Source organism: Quercus lobata, chromosome 11, assembly GCF_001633185.2.
Source record: "Quercus lobata isolate SW786 chromosome 11, ValleyOak3.0 Primary Assembly, whole genome shotgun sequence".
Taxonomy (NCBI): Eukaryota; Viridiplantae; Streptophyta; class Magnoliopsida; order Fagales; family Fagaceae; genus Quercus; species Quercus lobata.
In genome coordinates, this window is record NC_044914.1 from 17,019,947 (window position 1) to 17,032,139 (window position 12,193).

The following is a 12,193-nucleotide window of genomic DNA, read 5'->3' on the forward strand; positions in this document are numbered from 1 at the left end:
ATGTTTGTTTAATAATTCTTTTAAATTTTTGAATCTAGGATATCACCATCCACACACATTCATTAGAGTTTATTTTTCAATCCAAATGTCATGTTTAATAAATTGAATTAGGGTTTATCACATGCACACACATTAAATTCAACATGCAAATTGATTGATAACATATTGGATGATGTGATATGAATGTTAGCCACCATAGCCTAGAAGACCGGTTTCACCGGGCAAGATGGATGCCTAACACATTCCCAACTTGTAACATAACCTCCGAACTTAGATCAAAGGTTAGTAGATCAAATGCTTATCCATGTAATTTTCGATTTCAGATTGTAACTAGGAAACAAAGCCATGTATTTTATCTTAGATTGTATTTAGGACCAAAGCCATATAATTTTCTTACGATCAATGTAAATTCAATTTCAAATAAATAAAATGAGGAATTTTTCAATTTTGGTTTTCTTATTTATTCCAATAATTAAATAAGTGGTAACTCCATTGTAAAACCATTAATCTAAAAGGGAAAATATAACTAGTCAAACCTCCATTTTGAGAGGCAATAATACGACTCCACCCATTCACGTAGGTTTGACCCAACAATCTATAAAAACGGGTCGGCGGGCGCAGTCTCTCACAGTGGCGACTTTACTGGGGATATTGAGAGCTAAGTTTTAATTAGATTATGGTGGCCAACCATGTCATTGTTTGTTTATTGTTTTTTTGTATATAATATATCTAATATGTCATTATTTTGCATGTCATGCATCATTTACTTGAATGAAATTTATTTGTTTGTGTGCTAGCCTGAAAGCCTGGTAGTATTAGCTGTGGATTGTGGTCTTCCTGAGACTCACATACCCAGCGGTGAACCTACCACCCACCGCAACAAGGATCATCATGGTTATGCCATGGTGGTTCATAAGGACAAATTGTACCGTTTGGACCAACGCGGCGCTCCTAGCGTCACAAGTTGAGAGGTACGACGTCCTAGCCTGTGGGGACCTTTAACCTACCTTCTACCTATGTTGTAATGACCCATGGAAATTAATACCCAAAATCTATCATAAATATTTATTAAAGCTCATGGATTCATTTTATTTCTACTAACAACTAAAACCCATGAGGAGTAAAAAACCCATGGCAAAGCATGTCTTTATTACCCATTTTGTAGGGCCAAGAATTTCATGAAGTAGGGAATAAGCCCAAGCAAAAAAAGGGCCATGTAGCCCAACTAAGAGTGCTGAAATGGAGCAAAGTTCCAGCCCAAAAAGGTCCCTAACAAGAGGTTTGAAAGTGGGCAACCAACCCTTGTTCATCCCTAATCAAAAAACAACTAAAGACCCCCTACAAGGGAACCAAGCCTTTGAAGATGAACTAGGGGTTGTCCCATCAGTTTTCTGCCACCCTCTACCTGACGTGAACAGTGCCTAAAGTCTGTCATATCAGCTAAAGTTTGAAGGATGATGGAACTCCATCATTTTCCTCAAGACTGTACCTTTAGCAGAAGGAGAGCTGAAACCAAGTTATCCAAACTTCAACAAATTGATACTATAAATGTTAAAAACGTTCAAGACATGATTTATGTACCAAGCCCATGAATCCTAAAGTGGAAAGATTGGGAACATGTGGTTTGGAGAGCATAAAGGGATCTCCAGCGGAACCCCTTAAACTGGACTAGAGCTTGACACCTGGCTTGGGGTGTTGAATCTCACTTCTTGGAGGTCCAAATCTCAGTTGCAACATTAGGATTCGTTCCTAATACACACCTTAATCCCATTGATTAGGCTCAGTCTTAGGAATCCTAGCATTTAATGCAAAGCACTCTAAAATCCTATCATTATCCAAAGAGGCAAGACAGCCCCTAAAGTAAATCTCCTATTTCTAGCCAAAAATCCCAAAAAGATTAACCTTGAATCACTACCTCTGATTAGTCATACGTTTTTTGGATTCTTGTTAATGAATGTTTCTCTAAAGCTCTATTATAAAAACATACACACCTCAGCCCACAGGGGAGGGAGAAGGTCTCTCTAAAAATTTCTGTCATTGACTACACTCTATAGAAATTCAATCCCTATTAAGCTTTCTTTAAGCTTCCCCAAGCTCTCTTGAGCTCACTCACAACCTTTCTCAGCCTATAGTCACCATAACACCAACATTCACCACCTTGCTTACACCTTCCTACTCCATAAACGTCCCATAACTGACCAAGACAGCTACCCTCTCTGAAACTCTTGGTTTGTTTACTATTTTGTTCGTTGTTTAGCTTTCCTCAAGCTCTCACTCATCATCTTTAGCCCACACTCATCTAATCTCAAATACTCTTTTCCCCCTTTCACACAATCACAGCCTATAAATGTCTCTCAACTAGTCATAAACAGTCCACCACACACAAAAAGCCTTAATCTTAGCATTAGTCCCATTTCACTCACTCAAAAATAGCTCACATTCGTCTCATTCATGCCTTACAAATACACACCCACCAAAATCTTAACTTAATACTTGTTGCACTAAGCTGGGGATCTCTATCTCCCTCAATTCCATCCTAGTTTTCCTCTTTTATTTGTAACTATGGAGCCTTTAATCCCTATTTATTATTATTATGATGAAGGCCACAATGTTTTGGATATTCTAGAAGTTTTCCCTTATGTTGACTTAATAATAATAAGGAAAACATATGATTTTTACCATGTAAACACACTTATTAACTTGAAATTACCCTACCACTAGAGATAATACCGTACCGCTAGAGGACTGATTTGCACTATGATGTTGGAAAAGAACTAATAATATAACAAACTAACAACAGTAACATGTTTATTATGCTTTGTTGTTGTCTTCTTGTTAGGGTGCAACCTCTATCTATTACTTAGGCAGACTTACACCACATCAATAGCCTTTGGGCTTTATTTCAAGGACCCATCGTCGAGTTTCGGCTTGGCTACCTCATATTCTATTTGGGAACATTAAAATTTTCCTCTCAACATTCTGGCGACTCCGCTGGGGAGCCAACCATGGTGAAAGTCTATCATGCCCTCAAGGTTGCATAATAGCCAACAAGAAGCAAGTCAACATAATATATATTCATATGTGTGTGTGTTTGTATATATATATATAAGTATACATACATATATATATACATGTATACGTAAATGAACACTCTATTTGCTTTCCTTCAAAAAAGAAAACAATTTTTTTTTTTAAAAAAAGGTGTCATTTGTCATGAACAATGCAATATTTACACATGGGCAGTCAAAAAGAAAAAGATAACAATGCACATATGTATGTTTATATACATGCATAAAAGAATGGGCACTATTTGTTTTCTTTCAAAATCACAAAACTTTTTTTTCTTTACCTTTAGCTCAAAAATGGTTTTTGCAGGAAAAAAAAAATGAAAAAGGGAACATAGTAGCTACAGCTGGAGGTGTCATTTGCCATGAAAAGTACAATATTTACATGTGAATGGCTAAAAGAAAAAGGTAATAGTGCGTGTACATATGTTAGTATACATGTCTACACATATATGTAGATGAATAAACACTATTTTATCATAAAACATTTTTTTTTTTTGAAAAGGAAAACCCTTTTGGCTCAAAAAATTATTCTTGCAAAAAAAAAAAAGGGGGTCACTATAGCTACGGCTAGAGGTGTCCTCTGCTATGAATAGTGCAATATCTTCACATGAACAGTTAGGAAAAACATGTGCTAACATAAAAAAGTAACAATGGATAGCCCCTTTTATGCAGAAAAATTCCTTTTATGCAAAAAAATAGCTTTTATGCAGAAAAATTTCTTTTAGGCATGAACCTTTTACAAAGCAATGTCCATAGTTAACTAGTCCTTCTTTTGCATGTTATATTGGTACCTACAACTGAAGAACATGTACTTGGCATTAATTTGTAAAGCGTATTTTTTTTTTTTCATGCAGTTTTGTGGACAATTATCAGTGAGTATTAAACTCTTATATGGTATATGTATACATGTTATTTTTAAATCAGTAATTGAGTTTTGGTCAATTTCACCATTGCCTTTGGCAGTGGCGATGCCACGTTGAGGGCAGGGTGTTCCCAGGAACACCCTGTCTTGAAAAAAAAATTATATATAATAGTTTAAATTTTTTTATTTGTTTGCCTTTAAAAAAAATAGGAACACTCTCAAGCAAAATCAGGAATACCCTCAAATTTTTTATGCCAAACAAATTTTGAACTAAAATCTAAAAAGAAAAAAATGAAAAAAAAGTAAGAGAGAGAGAGTGAAAGAGTGAGACGGGTAAAAAACTGAAGGTGACCTTTGATAATTCTTTAAGTTTGAGGTGGATTACTCATGAAACTTCGACCTTCACAATGTTCACATATTTTTAGCACAAAGAGAATGGGTGGCAGAGAGAGTGTGGTGCCTTGTAAGATAGAAGTAGAAAACACAAAGATAGAGAATTTGAAAACTAGGGGCTCTATTCGGGTAAAAATTGTGGGATTAGGTGGCGGTAGGTGAAATATTAAATGGGCACTCAAGCAAATATTGACACATTTTTTCTTTTCTGGCAAATAGTATCCTTTAGGCAAAATCTAACATCAGCTTACAGTTAAAAATAGGAGAACCACTTGTTTGTGATATTCTTGCTTTAAGTAGGGCCTTTTGTACTGTTTCTTTTGTTTGGGTCAGAAGAGTTTGTAATTCTGCAGCTCACAGTGCTGCCAAGCTAGCTCTTAGGATCCATTGCTTTATGTCTTTTCTTACGGGATAGTCTGCCAGTGGAGTTACTTGGAGTATGTAAGGCAAACTTCCCACTCTGCTCTAATCTTTTTTAATGAATTACTATTGAAGGTTAGCAAGAGAAAAAAAAAAAAAAAAAAAAAAGAGTACCACTTGTTTAAAAAAAAAAAAAACACATTGTTAAAAAAGACACCCAATTAATTGTATATAAACCAATTGTATATAAACCACATTGTTCATTTCTTTTTTTTTTTTACCTTTTGAGATTTTTTGGTGTAGAAAATGTAAATTTATTTGGTTTTAATAATCTTTTTTTTTAAGCACAAACTTCATACTGGTCAAATCTTGAATTTTAGTCAATATTTACCGAAATATCCCGAAATGACTCAAAATTTTTTCAAAGTGAAATAGGAACACCCTGGACAAAATTTCTAGAGTCACCACTGACCTTTGGTGATTATTATGTATAGGCTACACTTACGTCATCAGTTGAAAGAGTGGTGTTCATTTGCAAAACAACCAATAAATATATAAAGTTATCAACTTCAATTTCTTTTGTTCTATGAGGGGGATGCATGTTCACAAAGCTTGATGTGTAGGTTTAAAAAAAAAAGATGAGATTTTAGAAGGAGAATGCTTGAATCTAGATTGTCATAGTATCGAGCAACTATGATAGCTATTGTCATTGCTGTTGGCTTCTACGTAAATTAAATGCCTACAACAAATATAGATGTGGCAATAGTGTTTACTGGAATTCTTTTTGACAGTATTTGATCTACAAAATACATTAGAGTGAAAAGTGAATTTATGTAGTGAGACTGATTTACAATTAATATGAAGTATGTTTTCATTGTTTCAAAATTGAATTTGGATTTTGACCTTGAGCCAAGTAAACATACAAAGTTTGCAATCCTTTGCAAATAGATGTCCCATTGACTTAATGTTGCTTTAGTTTTCAACATTATTTTTTTTTAATTAAAAAAAAGGTTTTTTCTTTCTTTCTTTTTCAATGTCTTTTTTTTTCCTTTCCTTTTTAGCTTTTTCTTGGTGGGCAAATCAGCCTTTCGCTGATTCTTTTAGCTTTTTTTTTTTAATGTGAGGTTGATTAATTAAATATTTATTTAACTATCCCGTGCATCACATGGATTAGCGACTAGTTAACATGAAATATGAGCTTAAGAATTGAAAGTTAATCAAATTTCAATAAGAGCCTAATTAGCCTAGCAAGAATAAACTAAAAGAGAAAAAAAAATGTAGGTAATAAAAATAAAGACAATAATTTTCTCTTAGAAAATTCAAAACAATGGGAAAACTATATGTAAAGGATTCTAACCTTTGTCAGTTTAATAGGCTTGAAGGCAAAATCCATATTTAGTTTTGCAACAAATCTATACAATTTCATATTACATATAAATTAACCTCACTACAAGAATACGTTCTCCACCGTAGTGTACTTTGGAGATCATTCACCTTTCTTTTCAAAACACTACTGCATTCATTGTCTCAAGAATTTCAACAAATACTATAGCAACATCCATATCTATTCTAGGCATCTAATCTTCAAAAAAGCCAATAGCAACCACAGGAGCTATCATGGTTGCAATTTCTTATTATTTTGCATTATTTAATAGTCATTATCCTTCAAGCCAACTGTATTGGAACAACATTGATCTTGGTCTGTAAAAGTACAGACCAAGATCAATGTTAAGCACTTGGAAAAAAATGTTTGCTAATTGATCCCAACTGAACCCAAGAAAAGAAAAAGATGATAAGAGACTTATTGGCCATCATAACTCAAACTAAAGTGAAAATCAATTTCAACATGCATTGATCGAGCATGGCAACAGGCAGTGGCAATGCCATGTTGAGGGCAAGGTGTTCCCAGGAACACGTTGCCTTGAAAAAAAAAAATTATATATAACAGTTTAAATTTTTTTATTTGTTTGCCTTTAAAAAAAATAGGAACATTCTCAAGCAAAATCAGGAACACCCTCAAAATTTTTATACCAAACAAATTTTGAACTAAAATCTTTAAAAAAAAAAAAAAAAAGTAAGAGAGAGAGAGAGAGAGTGAAAGAGAGAGACGGGTAAAAAACTGAAGGTGACCTTTAATAATTCTTTAAGCTTGAGGTGGATTACTCATGAAACTTTGACCTTCACAATATTCACATATTTTTAGCACAAAGAGAATGGGTGGCAGAGAGAGTGTGGTGCCTTGTAAGATAGAAGTAGAAAACACAAAGATAGAGAATTTGAAAACTAGGGACTCTATTCGGGTAAAAATGGTGGGATTAGGTGGGGGTAGGTGAAATATTAAATGGACACTCAAGCAGATATTGATACATTTTTGGCAAATAGTATCTTTTAGGCAAAATCTAACATCAGCTGACAGTTAAAAAATAGGAGTACCACTTGTTTGTGATATTCTTACTTTAAGTAGGGCCTTTTGTACTGTTTCTTTTGTTTGGGTCAGAAGAGTTTGTAATTCTGCAGCTCACAGTGCTGCCAAGCTAGCTCTTAGGATCCATTGCTTTATGTCTTTTCTTACAGATAGTCTGCCAGTGGAGTTACTTGGAGTATGTAAGACAGACTTCCCACTCTGCTCTAATCTTTTTAATGAATTACTATTGAAGGTTAGCAAAAAACAAAAAAAAAACAAAAAAAAAGAAAAAGAAAAAAAAGGTACCACTTGTTTTTTTTTTTTTTTTTTTTAAAAAAACACATCGTTAAAAAAGACACCCAATTAATGATATATAAACCACATTGTTCATTTCTTTTCTTTTTTCTTTTTTTTTGCCTTTTGAGATTTTTTGGTGTAGAAAATGTAAATTTATTTTGGTTTTAATAACATTTTTTTTTTTTTAAACACAAACTTCATACTACTCAAATCTTGAATTTTAGTCAGTATTTACCGAAATATCCCAAAATGACTCAAAATTTTTTCAAAGTGAAATAGGAATACCCTAAACAAAATTTCTAGAGTCGTCACTGGCAACAGGAGAGTATATTGCCCCCATTAATGTTATCCTTCATCCATTGCTTTGTTTTCAGTACAATATTAGATTAACATTCGCATTTGGTTGTCTCTCTTGTTCCTAATATGAGCTCTAGGAGTGCAGTCCATATTGAATTTGAGTAGCCCATTTAGTGAAGTGCACTTCCAAAAATTATAATCCAAATGGAACATTGAAAATGACGTGGCATGTGTTGCCTTTTTTTGACATTACATCCATTGATACTGTAAAGTCTACAGACAAAAAGAATTCTTACTACATATTTGCGTAATGCTAGTGTAAACATGAAAGAAATTAAGTTATTATATATTACAAAAAACCACCATTTTTTTTTTTAATTTCAGGATCATCAAACAAATAAAAGACAAAAGGAGGAAGAAGTGAAAGGGGGAGACTCATATCACAACATATTATGCGATTAGTTCCTATTCTCCCTCAGTACTGTTATCAAATAAGTAACACTGATATAAATCTTTGACTAGCATAGTTTTTTTCAAAGAACAGAAAATAACCTCCAAAGACTTTTTTATATGCTTTCTCACCAAAGCATTAAATGATTAAATACTAATTAAATATGAACATTCAATGGTGGTAGGGCTGTATCTAGATGAGAGAAGGGAGGGCTGTTACACATAAAAAGAGTGAGAGTCAACATTACCAGCAATAAAAGTAAAGTGATCAGAGGCAAATAGCAGCACACATAAAAAGCTTAATGCAAAATATCCATTCAACAAACATGTAATTCTTTTCTAAATCACCAAAATCTCATACACATGCATGGCCACACAATATGCACAAGTACATAACTAGATTCATAGCAGTGCAAACCCACACATTGACGCGATGCATATTATTTCACAAAGAGAAGAAAAACGCAGAAATGAGGGGAGGAACAAATAAGGATCACCAGATTCAACACCAACAGGGAGTCACTCATGGTCACCCAGATGAAAAACTTAAATGCGATTTGACAAGTGCTAGAATAGCTTGGGAACATTTTACTAATTCCTTGAGAACACGAACCATCTCTTTTGAACTTACCCATCAGTTATGACTTTTTTGGATCTATACATGTGTTGGCTTTATAAAGCCTTGACTTAAAATTCAACAAAGTACTCACAAGAAAGAGAGGAATGAAAATTTTATTAGAGTACTTCAAACTCACAAACAAAGAGATTAGGCTACTGTCTTGAGAGCTCACTACAATCTCTCACACACTTTCACATCATACATCTATCCCCTTTTATAGGGTGAAGTTACAAGAGTTGTCATTATTGTCATGACTCTTTGTTTCATAACAGAAAATTCTAGAATGTGGAAGACTCAAAGATACAAGCATTACGGAATGACAATAGACACAAACAGTTATGAAAAAACAAAAAACACAAACTATTATGAAATATCAAGAGGCACCTTTTAGTTTGCCTCTTCCAACAACATGCACTGCCTCTTCAGCCTTTGGATCCTCAAGTTTTTTTTTGCTTGAAAAGTTTAACAAGTCCTTCAACATCGTCATCAACATCAACATAAGTATGATCAATCTTCAAAAGTTGCTCTGCCTTTGCAGCCTTTGCATTCTTAAGTTTTTCCTTCTTGAGAAATTTCACAAATTCTATAACATCAACGTCTGTATTATCATCACTCTTCAGAAGTTCGTTCAACTCTGCAGCCTTTGCTTTCTGAAGTGTTTTTTGCTCAAGAAATTTGACTAGTCCTCCTAGAACAACATCAGTACCACCACTCTTTAAAAGTTCCCCTGCCATTTCAGCTGGGGTAACCTCTACATTCTCCAACAATCCTTCAATCTGTCTATAGAGTTGGTGGTCAGCTTCGATATTAAGATAATTAGAAGCCAAAAGCTTGAACCCATCCATGGTGCAATATGACATGTGCACATGCAGATCCATGCGGCCTGGGCGCAACAAAGCAGGATCAAGTCGGTCCTTATGATTGGTGGTGAACACAATAATTCGCTGATCTCCCCAACTTGACCATAATCCATCTATCATGTTCAATAAACCCGATAGTGTGAACTGAAAAAATAACATGAAAATAAATATTGTTAGATGAAATAATTAGATAATGTCATTTGCATCAGCTAGTATGATAATGTTAAAGGTTATTGACATAGTGCATAGCATATGTACTCAATAAAAGTTATAATCAATACACAATACTCAACTTCCAGGGGGTTTAAGAGATATGATTGGTATGCAATTTTATTCCCATTTCTATTCTATTTTTCTGTTGAAATATATAATTCGATTCTCAGAATCAAACCCAACAATACATGCATCCAATAGTAGGAAAAATCTTCTAGTAGGATAAAAACTAATTAGACTCATTGAACTAAATATCTCATTAAAATTATAGCCAAGTCTAACAAAAAGAGGCTCACAAACTTAGAATCATTATAACAATTTTTCGTATTGAAAAAATAGTTTATATTGAAACTCCTTGTACTCGTTTATAGTCCATTTGAATCTAATAAACACCAAATGTCAAACTCAATATACATCCACACAAATCACACACTTATCCAACTAAATCCATTCGTAGAAAAACTGTCTGAAGTGTATAATAGTTTGACTATATATATATATTGGAGTAATTCTGTAATTGCAACTAAATTTTATGAGAATAAAGAATGCTAACCGAGTAATTTTTTTTCTCTTTAGCTTTGAAGTTTGTACTGCAATCTATATCCTCGATTACCAGTATTGAGCGATTAGTTGTTGAGAGCAATATACTTCTCAAGTCTTCATTTGAAAACGTACCGGAAAGGTTCAAATCATAGATATTAAACTTGAGGTAATTAGCCATGGCAGCAATCAAGCTTGTTTTACCGGTACCCGGTGGGCCATAAAGCAAATACCCTCGCTTCCATGTCTTGCCAACTTTCTCATATAAATCCTTCCCTTCAAGAAACCTGTCCAAATCATCCTTGAGCATCTCCTTCTGCACCGGGTCCATTGCCAACTTCTCAAATGTAGCTGGATGTTCAAGGTTAACATAACCCCAATGTATATTACGATCAGGATCATGCTCACGATGAACAGAACCACGAACTTTTTCATTACGGATATAAATCTTTACCGCATTTTCTTCGTTTTGAATTCTCTCATAACGATCCACTATATCAGCTAAATAAGACTCTAGCACATCCTTTTCGTATCCCTCATCAAAGGAAAGCTGAAAATATTTCTTAAAACCAGGACCCTCGTCTTTCTCTGTACGTAACTTCCATTTGAGTGTAATTTCTCTGAAGTTATCAATAACCTGTACATCCTTTATGACATCAATGATTGATTCCTTTTGCCTATCTTCTTTGCTTACCTTGAAGCCTCTTGGTTTTGTTGAATCACAAATCAGGGTTTGTTTTGTTGAATCACGAATCAGGGTACGTAGGTAGGCTTTGGCAGCCTTATAGATTTGGTTGCTAGTGAGATCACCTTTCTCTTCAATGACGATAGTGACTTGAGGCGTAGAGAATCTAGCGAGCCACTTTTTAAAGGTTGAGACCAGGTAACGGCTGACTTCATAAGGCATGCGTTCTTTTGCAAAGGGACTAAGTACAATCACAACAGCAGCCGTGAAATATGGTGCCAATGTTTTAAGCATCTCCATGATACTAAACATGGTTTGGGGGTATGGTGTCCACCAATCACCTCTTCCAAAACCCTGTAAAAATGAGAAGAATGTGGTCAATGATACAACTTTTTTATGACTAGGGGGCTGCAATATGGGAGTTTGGACACCAAATATTTCTTGCTTCTGTTTATGCAATCTGGTTAAAATTATGAAAGTTTTGAGTCACTTCACGAAGAGGACATCTACCATAAATTTGTTGGGATAAATCTCCATCTATATATGTAAATAAAATTTAAATATAGCCCGAAGCAAAAAAATAAATAAATAATCACGCAAGAGCAGCAAGAAAATTAATCACACAAGATTGAAAACCCTCTAATCAATATATAGGGAACAATTTACTATAATAAAATAGAGAATGCAATGCTCAAGCTTATGCCCAAAACTTAAGTTCACAATAAATTTGAAAAATACAATAATACCTCTAGAAACCCAGTGAAACCAAGATCGCAACAAGATCTTCACTCTGAACAAGGCTCTTTTTTTTTTATTTTTTTATTTTTTTTATTATTATTTTTTCTTTAGATTTTCACACAGCTTAATTTCACACTCTGCACGTTTCTCTCTATTACACCCCTTTTTATAGACCCAGCTGCGTCACTATTCCTCTGAGATTTTCTCACAATGCTAAGGCAATTGATGAGAAACTTCGTGTGGTTGAATAAGATTCAAATGTGGCTGAGAGCGAAAAATCTGGTAGAAAATAATTAGTAGATAAGTAACAGTGACACGGGCAGCTCTACGTAGACTCTAGGGTGGTCACCAACCTGACTTGGAAAAAAAAAATATTATGTATAAATTTTAAAAATTTATGATTTTTT

At 34.1% G+C, this 12,193-nt stretch overlaps 1 protein-coding gene across 1 annotated transcript; it reads right to left on the reverse strand.

Annotated features, from left to right (window-relative positions):
• Nucleotides 1–8,889: 8,889 nt before the first annotated feature.
• Nucleotides 8,890–11,873, reverse strand: LOC115967910 (AAA-ATPase At3g50940-like). Its single transcript, XM_031087067.1, has 2 exons — nt 10,377–11,873; nt 8,890–9,754 (listed from the first exon to the last, which is right to left on the reverse strand). Exons 1-2 carry the CDS (start codon nt 11,358–11,360, stop codon nt 9,188–9,190), a joined length of 1,551 nt encoding a protein of 516 aa, XP_030942927.1. The 5' UTR covers nt 11,361–11,873; the 3' UTR covers nt 8,890–9,187.
• Between the last annotated feature and the right edge of the window lie 320 nt (nt 11,874–12,193).